The sequence below is a fragment of the Larimichthys crocea genome, chromosome XVI (assembly GCF_000972845.2).
Source record: "Larimichthys crocea isolate SSNF chromosome XVI, L_crocea_2.0, whole genome shotgun sequence".
Lineage (NCBI taxonomy): Eukaryota > Metazoa > Chordata > Actinopteri > Sciaenidae > Larimichthys > Larimichthys crocea.
This window is the reverse complement of record NC_040026.1, coordinates 4,727,805-4,744,134: the sequence shown is the minus strand read 5'-3', so window position 1 is coordinate 4,744,134 and position 16,330 is coordinate 4,727,805. Positions and strand designations below refer to the sequence as shown.

Genomic DNA, 16,330 nt, shown 5'->3' with positions numbered 1-16,330 from the left:
AGCTTAGAGGGATTCGCAGTGAAGCGTGGGGCGGACCCTACAGACTAAACCTGGAGCTATTATGTAACTAATGTTTTGTTTTTAAGGCCTCTCTGAGACTTTTGCTACCATAGACGTAACGCTACCCACAAGCACAAACACATACATACCTCACCAATGTGTAACAGTGCAATAGCACATCACAGCACATCATGTACTTCATGGAACAGAGACATAATATTCAACATACCATAAAACATACTGCTGTGAGAAGCAGAAACAATGGTTGCGCACTGTAACAGTCCAGCAGAGAGCAGGATATGTAAATGAACTGTACTTATATAGCACCTTTCTAGTCTTCTGACAACTCAGTGCTTTTACAGTACATATCTCATTCACCCATTCACACACATTCATACTCTGATGGCATTGGCTGCCATGCAAGGTGCCAACTGCTCATCAGTTTGAGGAGCTAACCATTCATACACATTCACACAGTGATGGCACAGCCTTCAGGAGCAATTTGGGGTTCAGTATCCTGCCCAAGGTCACGACATGCAGACTGAGCCGGGGATCGAACTGCCAATCATCTGATTGGTGGCTCTACCTCCGAGCCACAGCCGCTGGGTTCTTGGCTCAGTGAGGAAACAGCTTTTAGTTAAGGCACCTCATATAACCATTCAATCATCACCTTCAGTCTGATGAAAACACTCAATACAAAGTGACAGAAAAACAAGAGATATCCTGCAGATAGAAACAAACGAAGGGGCAGTTAAAGTCTGACACGCTGAGGCCACCCTGAGCAGAGAGATAGAGATTAATTCATCTCACTCAGAGTGTTTCAAAGTTAGTCATGTCATTTTCTGAACTCATCTGACACGTTTCAGTCGCTTCAAAATGGCTGCTTGACTGCGCCCACAAGCAGGCGTGGCTTCAGCACATTCAGCGGACACGCCCCCACAGTCCTGGAGCTGAGAATTCCTTTTTACCTGATTTTGACATCTAATTTCATAAACTTGATGATATTTTTAATCATTCAAATTTGTCTGGGTAGTTAATAACAAATTATTACATTTCTTCTTTGGTCTGACAAACTCAGAACACACATTTATACTTCCTTTACAGGGACTTCAATTGATAATTAGAATTCTTATAATTATAATAATATCTTAAGTATTGTTCTTGCAAATGCAAAATTTTTTGACTCAAATGTGGCATAACCATGCTGTGATATACTACTGCCGCCCACCTTAAGAACAAATATTTTTATATATAAAAGTTACTGCGGGCGGCATGATGGTGCAATGGTCAGCACTGTCGACTCATAGCAAGAAGGTTCCTGGTTCGAACCTTTCTGTGTGGAGTTTGAAGGTCTCTCTGGGTTCCTCCCACTGTCCAAAAACATGCACTTACAGGTCATTGTCAGCTGGGATAGGCTCCAGCCTCCCTGCGACCCTAGTGAGGATAAGCAGTTACAGATAATGGATGCATTGTTTCCACAGTCTTTTTTTGTTTTTGTGGCCTGGCTTCTTATATATAACAGTGATTTATCATGGCAATGAAGTATAACTAACAATTGACTTTTTTTAGTCCACACATTCTTCTTCCTTGACAAAACCTGGTGTATAATACATTATCCATGATGCAACTCAAAAGTCATCACTTTGTTTGAGATTTAGATATGCCTCAAAGCCTCAAGCCACAAGCAGAGATGAGTAGCAGCCTGGTGACATCAGTTATCAGACTTGACACAACTCCCTCTTGAGACATTATAGATTCTATACAACTTTTACAGAAGTACTCCCAAACACATGGAAACACAAAATCTGTGAAGTTTTCCAGAAATCATCTCACTTCTGAATAATGTATCCTGTGACAACAGTATGATAGAGTGATAGAGCTATCTGATTACAGATCAACTGGAATTTTAGAGTAACAGACCATTCAGTTCATGTGTTCTTTGAATCTCTCCTTCCGTGGTTATATACAGTAATCTGGTTTCTCATGTGAATATAAATACGTCCCCTCTTCTGACGCCAAAGGACAATCTGTTTCAACCTTGTAGCCCTGGCATAAAAGATCAGAATCACCTGAATTGAATGCTTTCATTCAGAAATACAAATGTGTAAGCTCACCGAGTCGTTGATTTCTGTAAATCCTGGTTCAGACAGACAAGACAGACAAAGATCAATGAAAAAAGACTGAACTCATCTCTAGCTAAAAATACCTTCATGCATTTATTGATGACAAACTGCTGAACACAAATGCTACAGTATGCCAAAGCTCAACAACATCTATTTTTAGAGAATTAACTAAATGCTTTTAATGTGGACAGAGTCACGCCTGCCATGTATCGATCTTTTATTGACCTCATTTAACTGTTTTCACTGACCAAGCTTACTCTAAGCACACATTTTATCTACAGGAGATTATTCAACTTCTCCAAAACTATTGAGGTGGCATAGCTGAGACTATACTTTGTATACATTCTGCCAGAGGCCACTGGTGTTGTCTTCTAGCTGCTCACCTCAAGATTCAGAATCAGGTCAGAGCCATTAATGCTCACTTGTTGTAATTTGAGACTGTTGAGACTGTTCTGTACCGACCTGTGAAGACGTCCTGAAAGCCACAGGTAGACATCTGTCCACAGGAGGATCTTCTGGTTCCACAGATGGGCTGGCTGCCTCCTCCTCTGTATCCCATCAGATACTCTCCCGAACCTCCAGAGCCTCCTCCATCCTCCTCTCGGCTCCTCATCCTCCTCTCGAGCTCCTCCGTCCAGTCGGCCGATCGACTGAGAGGCCCAGCAAGGCTTCGAGAGCGCTGCCTACGGACTTGGTGACCCTCAGCCATCGTTCTGTCAGCATTCACATTTTTAGTTAGCTTCACTTTGAAAGTAGATCATACATACAAATACTAACATAGGTCATACTACAATGATCTAAACCAGTGTTTGTGCATTAACCATGTACTTTTAATGCAGACTATTTTTCAAAGGATGCTGTGATGTTTCAAATGTGATGTTTTTGTTTTTGTATCTTTCTGGCAGCCAATAGTTTGAATTTACACATGTATGAAAAGCAACGTTTAGGAAACATCATTGTTTTTATTGCTTATTAATGCAACTGGAAGGGGTTTGAAAAGTCTGCATTGCATTTTCATACAACGTGTGGAAAAGAACAAGCTCAGACATCCTGCTCGATGAATGCATATCACAGTGATGTTCTGTCCTTGGAAGTTTACTTTAATACTTTATAGAGATTTGTAAAAAAACAAATGGTGGTCTGGATTTAGAAAAAAAAACAGGAGTTGTAATCTGAAACATCACATGCTTTGGAGAAATGCCTGCAGTAGATGGATGAACTATAATTACCTTTGCAGACAAAATATGTGACATTACTGCTTTCATTTCTCAGAGCATGCCCCCTGTCTTTAAAACACCTTCCAAAAAGTTAAACAGTGAGTTTGTTTACATGCAATGTTTTGTTGGGTTACAGATGATATTAGAAAAAGCACTGATCACCTGTTGCCTGAAAACCAGTGTAACACTGGTCCCAATTGGCACTATATCATATCTGAGTATTTGATCAGATTTGCCATGACCAATTGATTCCTCAAGTGTGAAACACTGCTTCAGAATATTGACAATAAAGCATATCAGATTTCTCTGTTGCTTTATAATATACTTCTCAATGGTGAATGTTTTCTCACAGTACTGTATAATATACAGAGTAACTAACTTAAATAACATAGCTTTCCATGGATGATCAAAAACATATTTAAGACCCTTTGACAGGATTCTGATTTCCAGATAAGCCAGACAGTGATTGAGCTTTCAAGTCACTAAAGCTAATGTTATGTAGCTAACTAGCTACAGCCGATCTGTCAGTAGCAGTGAAACTGATGGACCAAAAAATATGACCTGCTTTTGTCCATTTGGATGGTAAAACTGGCAGTGCTTTTTTTTAACTGCATATGTTGAGTGTGAAATTGGAATGCACTGATTAGTGAATGATCAGTTGCAGTTTATTACATTTTGGTTTTATTTTCATAGCTTTGGGCATTATTTCTGTCAGTAATAAATAGCATTATACCCACTCAATCGTAATTGCTGAGATCTGGAAACATGCATCTTTGCTACCAGATTATCTCAATCACTTTATTTGGAGGGAAAACCCCAAATTCACCTAAAATGTTGCTGACAATCCCTCATTATTAAGGAAGCTGGTGTGTGTGGAGTTTGACTAACCTGTGGGTTTGTTTACAACCTGTCTGATCATCACACGCCTCATGCTTCTTGCCCTCTCTGACTAGCAACACAACACATTCTCAGACCTCAACACTGTGAGCATTTAACAACAGAAATGATGCCCAATATGATTTAAATAAAAGCCCAAATTTTTCTAAACTTGAGTGATCCTTTAATGATCTAACAAATGAACACTTTATCTGCAACCCTGATTTGCATTACCTAATGACAGTTAAAACCAGGAAGCATACCGTCATGTCAAATGTAAAACAAACGTTCTAAAATTATAATTAACATGTAACACCACAGATACCTGTGGAGATGATGGTGGGCTCTGCGCGGGGACAGGGGGCTGTGGGAGGGGGATAGGGCTGGGGACTGTCCTGGGGAGCTGAGCTGTCTGGTGGTGGTCTTGATGTAGGAGGGGAAGATGGGAGGGTAGGGTTTCACCATGGGACTGGAAGAGGTGGATGAGTGGTTGGACCTGAGGAGTCGTTTGGCCAGCGTGGGGCTCTCCTGGGGAGGCAGCGGGGTGAAGCACACACTGCTCCTCCTGCACTGCTGATGGGAGGGGGAGGCACTGGTGCTGGCTGTAGCAGCAGAGTGGTTAGATTCAGATCCAGCACTCAGGCAGTCCTCAAGGGAATCTGCGCTGGTACCCGAGCCCATCTGACCCTCACCTTCTTCAAACACGTTCCCTGAGCTCAGTCCTTCAGTGGGTTCGGGACTTTTGTTGTGGCTGTCTGCGGGCTCTGGACTCAGATCCACATCCACCTCGGGCTCCCTCTCATCCTCCTGCTGGGTTTCAGCTCTTGCTTCTTCCTTCTCCCCTGGGGCTTCCCCATTACTGTCAAATGTGAGATCAGGGAAGCTGTTACCACCGGTTGTCATGGTAACCGGGCTGACTGCTACCCCCCCAGCAGTAGCTATGGTGACGGTTGTATGAGGGGGCTGCTGCAGCCAAGCATGCTGGTCTTTTGTGCCTGTGGCAGCACAAAGAGGGGCTTCTCTCTCCCTCTCCCTCTCCCTCTGCCCCTTCCCATTTAGCTGCAGATGCTCCACCTCCTCCTTCTCCTTCTCCTCCTCCTCCCTCCTCTCATGCACCTCTGTGTGGAAGGGGATGTGTAGTGTTGGTGGTGGGTCCATGTGTTTGACAGAGTCAGATAGAGGTCCTGTCTCTAGGAATGACAGGGCATCAGAGCCCAGTTCTAACTCTGGGGTCAGGTCAACTACCTCCGGAGGACTTAATTTAAGTACCCCATTACTCTGCTTCCTCCTCCCCTCTCCTCCTGCCCAGCTCAAATCCTTTTCTCCCCCGTTCTGTGCTTCCACAATTGAGGTAACCCCCCCATGCTGCTGGTGCTGGAGCCTTATAGCGAGCTGGATGTCTGCTAGCAAATCCTCATGGTCAGCTGCTGAGTGGAAGCTGTAGATATCTGTGTCCGACCCCGAGCTCCCCCCTTTTTGCCCTCCATCCTCTGTGGGAGATGTTGCTGCTGTCGAGGCTTTTCGTTGCATCTCCTGCTTCTTCTCTCCTCCATGTACTTCCTTCTTCCCTTGCTCCACTTTCTTTTTCTTTTCAGGGAAAGCAGCCTCTGTGTCTGACTGTCCGAGCTCATCTGCAGACATTTCAGGTGTTTTTGTGCTGTCCAGTTCGTCATGTTGAGATGCTAAAACGTCCTCCTTTGAGCCTGTTACTGACGAACATATGTCTCCTTTCCCTTTCAGGTTACCCTTTCTCTTCCGGATAGAGAAGACAGAGGACTTGGACTCAGATTTGTTTTTCTTTTTTCCTGGTGCTGTGCCATGCATCCCCCCTCCTCCTCCTCCTCCTCCTCCTCCACTGCTGCCTGCTCCTTTACCTCCATGCTTACCCTGTTTCTTTCCTCCCTTTTTTGCTGTGTCCCCTCCTCCCTCTCTCCATCCTTCATCCAGTGAAGGGTAGCTTCCATTACCCGATGCTGCTGCAGCTTTTCTTTGCTTAGCCTCTTGGTTGCCCATGTTGATGGAGAGCGTCTGATGGCTTCCTGCCTCTCCTCTCAGGTCATGTCTGGGAGAGCTCCTCCTGCCTGGGGGAGCTTTAAGATGCCTGTGCACGGGGAAGGTAGAACCGTTTTCTGCCTAATCTGTGGATGCACGTCTGGTGGTGGAGGAGGAGGAGGAGCGGCTGCTGATGGTGTTTCTTTTTTTCAGCTCTGTTGTGTGATGATCTTCCTCGTTGTTTTCCGGTGACGAAAGCTGGCGTGGCAGTGATGTTGACGCTGATGCAAGAGAGGGATACAGCGCCTGTTTTCTCCTCCCCCTTTTCTTCCTGTCTTACCCTCCCCCTCCTCCTCCTCTTCTCCATCTGCTGAAAGGACTGACGCAGGCACTGCATTCTCAGTGGAGATCTGACAGGGAGGCAGACTGAGAGAGATGGAGAGCAACTGGGATGGGGACACAGAGCCAAGGCTGCTGGAAAAAAAGACTAAAAAGACCTGAGAGGAATAAAGATGCCGGGACTGGCGGTGGGGATAGAAATGTAGACTATCCTGTGCAGAGCTGCCTACATTACCCATACTGCTAAGTGTGGGCTTGGCTCTGATAAAGGGACCTCTTATGCAGCTTTCCGTCACTGCAGGATATTGGCTCTCGAAAGCCCAAAAAGGTTCAATACACACAAATACTTTTTCTTCACACAGAACGATAGGTGAGACATTTGATTCTTTACAAAATAGGTCCTTCAACAAGAGTTTTAAGTATTTAACGCTCAATGTTCACAGATTTTTCATTCTAATTTCTATTGAAAAACACTAGCCTATCTACTTTTAAGATAAATTTAAAAAAAAACAATCTCACCACAAGCTCCCCTCAGTAGCTGTTCTGGAGATTTCGATCAAATCACATGATCTTCATCAGCAGAGGGGGTTTGCCCAGTTGTCACGGAAATGTAGATCTTCAAGTTTCCCAATTTCTTTGAGCACTTTATGGATTACTTTTCCATGCCTGCTCGATTAATGTCATGGTAAATCAGTTTAAACTAGTTTTCAGCTCAATTTGAAGTTAATGTTTTGTATGCAAAGGTTCCGTCATTTATTATTTTCTAGTTGCTAGTTGCCTCCAGATGAAATAATAGCTGAGACACAAGGGAACAGAGGGGTGACAGTTGTTAACATAACTATCCTATTCACAAGAAATGTTCATACCCCATTCCCAGTTTTCATTAGTGTTAAAGTGTAACAAAAACACATTGCTATCACAAATATAGAAACTCTTGACATCCAGAATCATTAATATTACTGTATAACACTCCAGATTTCATTTCAGTGGCACTATATGCCAATTTTGGTTCAAAGGTTGTGAGTAAAATCTGATAAGTGATCAGTTCCATGCAAACACTTTGTAATGAATATGATAATAACTTAGACAACAGAATTGTGGGTATAAATCCAATTTGCCTCTCCCTCTTCTGAAATATTACTACTTTTAAGACCTTCTTTCAAAATAGAACAAAACAATTAAGTAATTTAAGCACTTAAGCACCACTTAAGTTGTGAGTACATTCAAATATCTGTGTGGAATGATCAAATCTGAATAATACTAAATGTAACCCAAAGATCAAAATTGCCCAATTGGCTGTAATTGATAATGACAATACGGTCAACATCCAACATGGAAAAATCAAAGTTCAGCATGCTGCATATAGAGTATCAAGAAAGTATGAGGACAGACCCAGAGAGCGTAGAATTTAAGAACCTAAACTGTGTAAAAGTGTAATTTTTCTATGTCATTTCATCGCTGGTAGATACTTAATTAGACAGATAGTATATACTTACATTGACTCAACTTTCGTATTGCAAAGTAGATGGAAATGTTTGATCATGATAAAACAATATTTCTTGTGTTGTTCTTACTGCTCTTTTTTGTAGAAACAAGAAAAAAATATATATTGTCGTTGAATACAAACAAAAAGCTTCAATTCCCTCTAGAATCTTGATGGTACTGTATATGACATGAAAGTCATGTACAGCAACAAGTCGAACCATAAAATAAAATCAACTAACATTTTAGCAGCCACTTGGTGGCACTGTTTCACCATTATTACTACAACACACTGAGCCAGAGTTGCAATAGTGTAACACAACAGGCCAGAATGTTTGTTTCTTTACTTCATACTTTAATACTTTCAGTAATCATGGATTTATATGTTCAGACACAAACATTTCATTTTATTGCTCTTCAACTCATTATACATGTGAACATCAAAGCAAATATGCAGGTTTTGTACAGAGTGAGGTTGGACACATTCATTAAAGGTGCCCAAACTATAGTCATGTCATTCACTGTTACTCACCAAAATGCATTGTGTGTATCCTTTAACCTGAACAAACATGTCCAGTGTGTTTTCCTCATAAAATATTTGCGAAGCAGATTTTTTAAGCATTTTCAACCTTTTGTTATTTACATCCATATTTACTAGCTACCATTCTTCTTTGGTGTCGTTGTTGGTGCATTGTGGCTTATCTTAGCACTGTACCGCCACCTTTTGGTCAGTGAAGTAGCGTGACTCTATTAGCAGAGGGCCTTAATCATCGGTGCAGGAAATCTCAACAGAACAACAAAGCTGAAAGGGCTTTATTTCACTTGTGGTTTCTTGATTGCACAAGACTTTCTCTCTCTGAATATAACATTTTCAACAAACTATTATATAATAACAAGGCTATATGAAACATTCAGGGCTGCTTTAAAGGATACAGGATACACATAGAGGGAGAGCACAGTTTGGATTTGGATAAGAAAAAATGATTTATTTAGTCTGATCATTCACCCGGAACACAACTTTCCCAGAATAAATCTTGTTTATAACTGTTTAGTTAATGCTTAGTCATAATTGATTTGAAGTTGACCATCATGATGTGCACTGGACAAAACCACGTCTCTTAGAAAACTACATAATAAATCCAACGGTGCTTTGAGTATGCAATACATTCACACAGGAAAATAACTAAATGTATTCATAAAAAGACCATCATGCAGTCTTGATAAAAGCATTTCTGGATGTGCTGCTTATAGATAACACGAACACAATGGAAATGAACTCATAAACACACATACACACACATCATTTCATGTAAAGTATGTTAATTTTTGTGTCGTATTGAACGGGGTACTGTGTCTATGTAAGCCCCCTGCAGTGCGCTATATTATAAATTGTGGTTAGATGACACGTCCAAATTTTCTCCCTTTCCACCGGCAACTTGCACCCCTCATGACACTGTTGAATTATTTCCAATTCCATTACTATCCAATTCTACAGTATTTACACAGATCTACAGATATGATAAGAGACAGTTTTTCAGTTGACAATACATCCCTGTAAGTAACTTCATTCAGATACTATAAAACTGAATAATAATGACGATCACCATATTCAACAAAGGTACAACGGCAACAGCAATCTACAATGTCCTCATTAATGGTTTACAGCACTGAAGGTCACAACTAAGACTAAACTAACCTATGGTGGAGATATTCAATAATGATATTCAGAGTATTTTTATGTTATAGATGTTTATGTTGTAGTTGCTGGTTTATTTGGCAGACCTAGCTAAAACTAATGCAGAAAATGAATATTAATGCATTTATTTATATCAGTGATGATTATGTAAATATTAGAAACACCTCTCAAAAGAACACAAAACAATTCAGCCAAAGCACAATAAAGATTAATGGACACCTCTCAGAACAGTTTCAACAAATAAGCTGTACCATCATAATTGATGATGATATTTGATAGGGAAGCAATATCTCAATGGAAGCTAAACTTGCTATCAAATCCTTAATACTGACTTAATACTACTAATAATACTACTTAATACTTACTGACTACTGGAAACTGTGTTTTTAGGGGTCCCCAAATTATTAGCAGTTGTGTTCTAGGACCATGAATAGTAAATACATATATGGTCGGTAGGTGTCAAGATGTCAATGGAAAGACTACTCTTTAGCTCCTCTAGCTTGGCAAAACTTCCTGAAAGACTAGAATTAGTTTTGTCTTTTAAATTCAGTTCAGGATCTTCTGCGTAAATTTGAGGTTTTTATACGGCATTCCACCTCTAAATATAGACCATGAAAAATGTATGTTTATACACAGATCCATCCAGTAATTAGCCTCTCTACACTGGGTCTTTTTTCCTGAAAGTCACAGCCTTCCCCTGATGAAAATGAGTTTTTTTCTTCCTATGATTCCACTGGCACATCAAAATATCCCTAAATGTTGTCCGGAAGGTCTTGTTACACAGGGCATAGCACATGGGATTGACGGTGCTGTTAACATAACACAACCAGTAGCCCAGTGCCCATAGAGTTTCTGGAATACAGACCTGACAAAAAGTGTTGACCAACACCATGATGTTGTACGGTAACCATGTCATAACAAAGGCAAACAGGATGGCGCTCAGTGTCCGTGCTGCTTTCTTCTCATTCGCCTTTTTTTCATTTGCGCGCTTGCTGATCTCTGTCTTGGCCTTAGATGCAAAGCGTTTCGCTATTGCTGCATCTTTCATGGTAAAGGTTGGAGGGGATTGGTCAGCACGTAATGAGGTTACAGGGTTTGATTGTGACCCTTCTGGACTTCTGATAGACGATTGTTGTTCATCCCTGATTTTCTTTGTAGATTTCTTACCATCTAGATAGATAGATAGATAGATAGATAGATAGATAGATAGATAGATAGATAGATAGATAGATAGATAGATAGATAGATAGATAGATAGATAGATAGATTAGATTAGATTAGATCGATTATGCATACAAGGCAACTTGTTATATAATTTATACCCAACCTGTTGGAGGCTTTGGTGGAGTTGCATCGTCAGCTTCCTCCAACAACCCTGCCTGATTCCCAGGGGCACTAGCTTCATTGTTGTTAAAGCTATCAGAGCTGCTCTCCTTTGCCTCGCCCAACGTAGTTGTTGTAGTGTTGACGGACCTCTTGGATGCATGATGACCTGGCAACAGTGTTGAAAATTGGAAGCAAAATGTGCCACATTTCCCTCTACTTGCCTTTCCTCCTGGTATCCCAGCATTGTCTTTGTTTTTCTCTGAAGCTAGCTGATTTAATTCATAGCTGCTGCAACTTTGAGAGCTAAGTATGGCTGGTGAATCTCTTTGGTTGATAGTCACAGCTTCACAAGCTCTTCCACTAGCACTCCCTTGATTGTGAGTCTGGCTGTTGCTATTGCCTGACCCAGATCCCTTGAGACCTTGCACATCTTTAGCGCGCTTCTCTGTTTCCTTATAAATCTTCCAAAATAGTATGGCCATAATAGTTACTGGCAAGTAGAATGCGGCAATAGCAGTGCAGAATGTAATGATGGGCTCAGTCAGGAACTGGATGTAGCACTGATCAGAAGGGACTGTCCGCCTACCCTCAATGTACTGCCAGAACAAGATGGCTGGAGCCCAGAGAATGAAAGAGATGGACCAGGCTAATCCAATCATGGTCATGGCCCGTTTGGTTGTACGCTTGGCCCGATAGGTCAAAGGTCTGGTCACAGAGAAATACCTGATAGGCACATAAAGAAAGAAGGCAACTGTATAAATTATTAAAGTTATTGTGCTGTGCATTGCTATCTACAACATTGTCTTTGGTATTAGTACCATGGACAGTTTATTTTTGTTAAAGATTTTTACACAAGGGGCTTTAGATGTGCTTGATTTCCCATGGCTCTCAACATGACACCATCATGTTACACGGAAATGTATTTGCATACTTAACCCATTCAAAAGAAACACTTGTTACAAACTAATCATCTAGTACACATCAGCATCTGCAGGTGTCCTATGTTATGTAGAATCATGAGGGTAGAACCAATAGTATATGTAGGTGGTAGGTGGTTATCCAGAAAAATTACAATAAATCATGTTGTGTTACCTGTCAAAGCTGATGACAAGGAGGTTCATAACTGAGGCGTTACTGGCCACGTAGTCTATTGCAAGCCACAAGTCACAGACCACTGGCCCCAGAGCCCACTGGTTCATGATAAAGTAGGTGGTATACAAGTTCATTGACAGTGTGCCAATTATCAGGTCAGCAAATGCTAGGCTAAGCAGGTAGTAGTTATTCACTGTCTTCAGTGCCTTATTGATCTTGAATGACACCAACACAAGGATGTTTCCAACAACAGTGACAAGAGAAAGTGATCCAGTGAGGAAGACAATTATGATGACCTAAAAGCACAGAAAGAACCAAAGAAGGTGGTTAAGTGCATTTCAATGTGTAAGATACACTTACTGATTTTACTATAATGACTCAAAGTCTCAGAACCTAATCCTAGTTTACTGTTTGTGTTCTGAAACTCAAGTGTAAACAGTGTTATTGCTTAAAAGACTGGGCTGTGCAAAAATGTGGATGTCTGGGCCATATGACATATCTTGTTTCTTGTGTTTTTCTTGAAACTGAAAACGCCATTGAGCAGTGAATGCAATTAAATAAAGAGTGGAAATATATGCTTTTTGGAATTTAGGTGAAATGATTCGTATCAATAAAGGAAAACTATTACGCATAGGAAAATAGCAGGCCTCTAATATAAATAAATGATTTAAACCAAGTCAGAGCACAGTGATTACTGTTAGAAATTTAAATGAAGATTGAATTAAATTATTTATCTGACTGCCTAAGTTACAAATTGAGTGCTGTAAAGGTTATTATAGGTGTCCCACAAGGGTCTATTCTAGGTCATCTTCTGTTCATCATTAAACAATAAAAAAGTAAGTAATTTCTGCCACTCACACGAAATCTGACTTTTATACAGATAATACTCCTACTCCAACTTAACTGGCCATTAAACAACTACAGTCATATTTACTTTATTGAACAAAAGGTTTTTTAAATGAAGATGATTTGATGGTTGACTCAAATTTCAAGTCATTAATAATTTAGACAAGTATCATAACTTTCCATCGAAAAAGTTTATCTTGGAACACAAACTATAAGCCACTGGTTCAAATGAGGCATAAATTCCATGGAGCTTTGAAACAGCCATGTGAAGAGCATAGCTGAATGTTTCTCTGGCAGTTCAAATTCTTTGCTACTGATGCCTTGGAATCTACAGAGTGAGCCCACAAAGCTACCCTGCCAGCTCTCAACCTGTAGTATACATGTCTCACATCTGCATATTTAAGTGGCAAAAACTATATTAGTAAGCCCTATGAGGTATCAGTTACTAATATTTTATACATGTAAAAACATGTCAGTTAACTATGGTTGTTGATGACTTATTCAGTGCTAAAGTGTCACCAAAGAACTAAAACTGTTGAAATGTTAATTTGGGGTTAAATTATAGCTGATTGTTACCTGCCACATAGTATGTCCTCCTAATGGGTCAAAGTCATCTGCTGGCAGCATTAATGTCCTGTTAACTGGTGAATCAGTGAAGTTTCCTCCTTGCCTTGAATCATGATTGACATTAAACTGCAGCCACCCCCCAACACCTTCAGATAACATTGGCTCCTGGTAAGAGCCACCTGAAGATTTGGAGAAAGAAACATTTTAAAAAAGACACAATTCAATGCACCAAATCATAGATCAGGTATCTTATGAACTTTGTAGAAAGCTGCATGAAATTTAATTACAGATTTGGCGGGTCTGCAGTTACTATTCATGAGAATTTCATGCAATTCCACATAATTCTCACCTCATTGACGTTTGGCTTAAATCAATTTAAATAATTTCAAAAGCTTTACTTGGTGTTAGTGTTTAATCTTTTACAAAGATAATTCAAAATATGCACAGAACTTTATAATGTGCTGACCACAGTGTGGCGTTCTCAGTATTGATGGTGGTATTAGGCAGATCTCTCATACCAGGAGAACTGTTGATCAGGAAGTGGACAAAATTAGAGCTGGACGTCTGGTTCATGATGACCAATGGACATCTGGAAGAAAAAAGGATCACACAATCAAATATAATGAACTTGGTGACATAGCTACACCAGTGATACAGAACTGTAAGCAAATGGGTTGATAAGAGCATTTCAATATTAGCCACAGTGTCCAGCAAAGAACACTTAAGACTCCCCTGTTTACAGCACTTGAACTGAGTTGGCAGGAGGAAAGAGAGCAGACCACAGAGAAGCACAGAGTCTACTGGCCTGTTAAGTGTTTACTTCATATCGAGTATTTGCTTGTGAAACAGTTTACTTAAAACACATAATGACCCCATCATTTAGTTTGTTCGACCTTATATTGCACAACCTGACAAAAGTTCTCAACAATGAATGTATCACATTTTTGCTACATTAGTGGATTGATTAGTAGTATTGCCATTAGACAACGCAGGATTGCACATGTAGTTACAGAGCTACAGTTGGTGTTTGTGAGGAACACTTAGTATCTTCTTATGTGTATTTTTGTTTCATGTTGTGTCACAAAGAGTTTACCAAGAATATCTGATTCTGTGCATTATTAGTCCAGACTATCACAGCACTTCATAGATCATAAACAGTGACAAACTGAAAGTTCATTTCAAATATATTTTTTACTGGAGTATTATGGTTATTATGGTTGTTATGGTTACTCTGTGGTCATGCAGTGGAACTGCAAAAAAGACTGTGAAGCAGGAAATTGTGAGGGAATTGTCACAGTGGGGTAACACAAGGTCAAGCATGTCTTGAGTTCACTGTAGGGACAGTGTTGAATCTCAGATTGTTGTGGGACACTGGCTTCTCTCCTTGAGATACGGAGCAGTTGTATGTTGCAGGCACTATTCTGACCACTATGATGATCATAATGGTGACCGAGGTCAGAAGATAGGGCTGTCACACTTCATAAGCACAGTAATTAGATACATAGTATTGTTGGGTCTCTGTAAATAATATTATAAATAGTAGCTATGGTCTAGACCTGCTCTGTATGGAAAGTGTCATGAGATAACTTCTGTTATGATTTAGTGCTATATAAATTAAATTAAACTGAATAACCTAGAAGTCTCTACAGAGTCAGATAATAATGTATGACCACTAAAGATCAACATATTTCTTTATTTGTAGATTCATTACCATTTATGGGCATAGAGTAGAGAGTTGTGTCACTGTCCTGAGGGCATACAGACGATCCAAAAAGACAACTTCTACAGAATTGAGACGGCATCATGTCACAATCAGCAGATGGATTGAAAAGCAGTTTAGCTTTGGCATTTTTTCTAATATACGCTCCCTTTCATGCAGTCTCACCTCATTTATTTTGGACCAGGCTACGATGGAAAGCTTTCACATCAGATGTCTGTTTGAGGTCTTTTACTGTTACATTTGAAGGCACACTTTGAACTTTTTGAACAACTTTCTGCTTTGGATCTCGTAGATATGTGAAACAGAGTAGAACTTATGTTATTAGATTAGATGTTATTAGATGTTATTACATATCCATGCAATAAACTGGTTAGTTTTTTTAATACACATTTTAATGATCCTAAACATTATTAACATTTCACATCTAGAGCTTGAATTTTACTCTATCAGTTCCAACTTCAATCTTTATCTTGCTGTTATTTTTCATGTTCTCTCCTTTAATTTATTGCAGTGTCACCATTTGTCACTGCTCACAGCATTATCAGCACTTGGTAGAGGGTCAGATGCTATCCACACTGGCTTGATGTTCAGTCATGAATGATGAAAGTCTCTCATTTGTGCAGTGTTTTTGCACATGAACAAATACAGACTAACTATTTACATACAAACAAGTGTAGTCACAGCACCTTAATGAGCTTAAAGGTATTCCCTACTTTTACATAATTCACTGGAGCATCACAGTGTCTGACTCAGTGACAACACAGTGCAGTGTGCGCCTAAATGCTGCTAGACGAATTGGAAAACCATTCCAACAGAGTTCAATCCTCAGCTTCCATTGCATTGCTGATTCTGGCATAGATTAGCATAGCCTGTAAAGAATAGATGACATCACTACTACAGGCTGTACTAATTAAAGCCAGAACCATCATCTCCACAGAAATGTCTTCAATTCGTACGTTAAGCTCTGATGCATGGTGTTAGAGAAAAGAAAGGTTTGAGACTTTACCTCACACTGTTCATTCCTTTACAATATAAAATGTAAAATATTATATAT

At 40.1% G+C, this 16,330-nt stretch overlaps 2 protein-coding genes across 3 annotated transcripts in view; both read right to left on the bottom strand.

The window, feature by feature from the left end:
- The window catches only part of LOC104923943 (formin-2), a 29,848-nt gene extending 22,487 nt beyond the window's left edge, over nt 1-7,361 (bottom strand). Inside the window, exons 1-3 of one of the 2 annotated variants that reach the window (XM_027289706.1) lie at nt 4,542-7,361; nt 2,586-2,836; nt 1,330-1,434 (exon numbers count right to left, since the gene is read on the bottom strand). In XM_027289706.1, the coding sequence (XP_027145507.1) occupies nt 1,330-1,434; nt 2,586-2,836; nt 4,542-6,229 (2,044 nt within the window). In that variant the 5' untranslated portion in view covers nt 6,230-7,361. The remainder of the gene's footprint in view (nt 1-1,329; nt 1,435-2,585; nt 2,837-4,541) is intronic. The other variant, XM_027289707.1, reaches the window with a different exon arrangement.
- Nucleotides 7,362-11,144: 3,783 nt separating this feature from the next.
- LOC104923942 (muscarinic acetylcholine receptor M3) lies at nt 11,145-13,649 on the bottom strand. Its single transcript, XM_027289434.1, has 4 exons — nt 13,566-13,649; nt 12,144-12,439; nt 11,218-11,774; nt 11,145-11,158 (listed from the first exon to the last, which is right to left on the bottom strand). The coding sequence occupies exons 1-4, from the start codon at nt 13,614-13,616 to the stop codon at nt 11,145-11,147; spliced, it is 918 nt and encodes a 305-aa protein (XP_027145235.1). The 5' UTR covers nt 13,617-13,649.
- Between the last annotated feature and the right edge of the window lie 2,681 nt (nt 13,650-16,330).

Coding starts and splice junctions, on each gene's coding strand:
- LOC104923942 (XM_027289434.1), bottom strand. CDS start 13,616: ATGCTGCCAGCAGATGACTTTGACCCATTAGGAGGACATACTATGTGG. Junction 12,440..13,565: donor GAGGACATACTATGTGGCAG/GTAACAATCAGC, acceptor CTGTGCTTTTAG/GTCATCATAATTGTCTTCCT. Junction 11,775..12,143: donor CTTGTCATCAGCTTTGACAG/GTAACACAACAT, acceptor TGTGCCTATCAG/GTATTTCTCTGTGACCAGAC.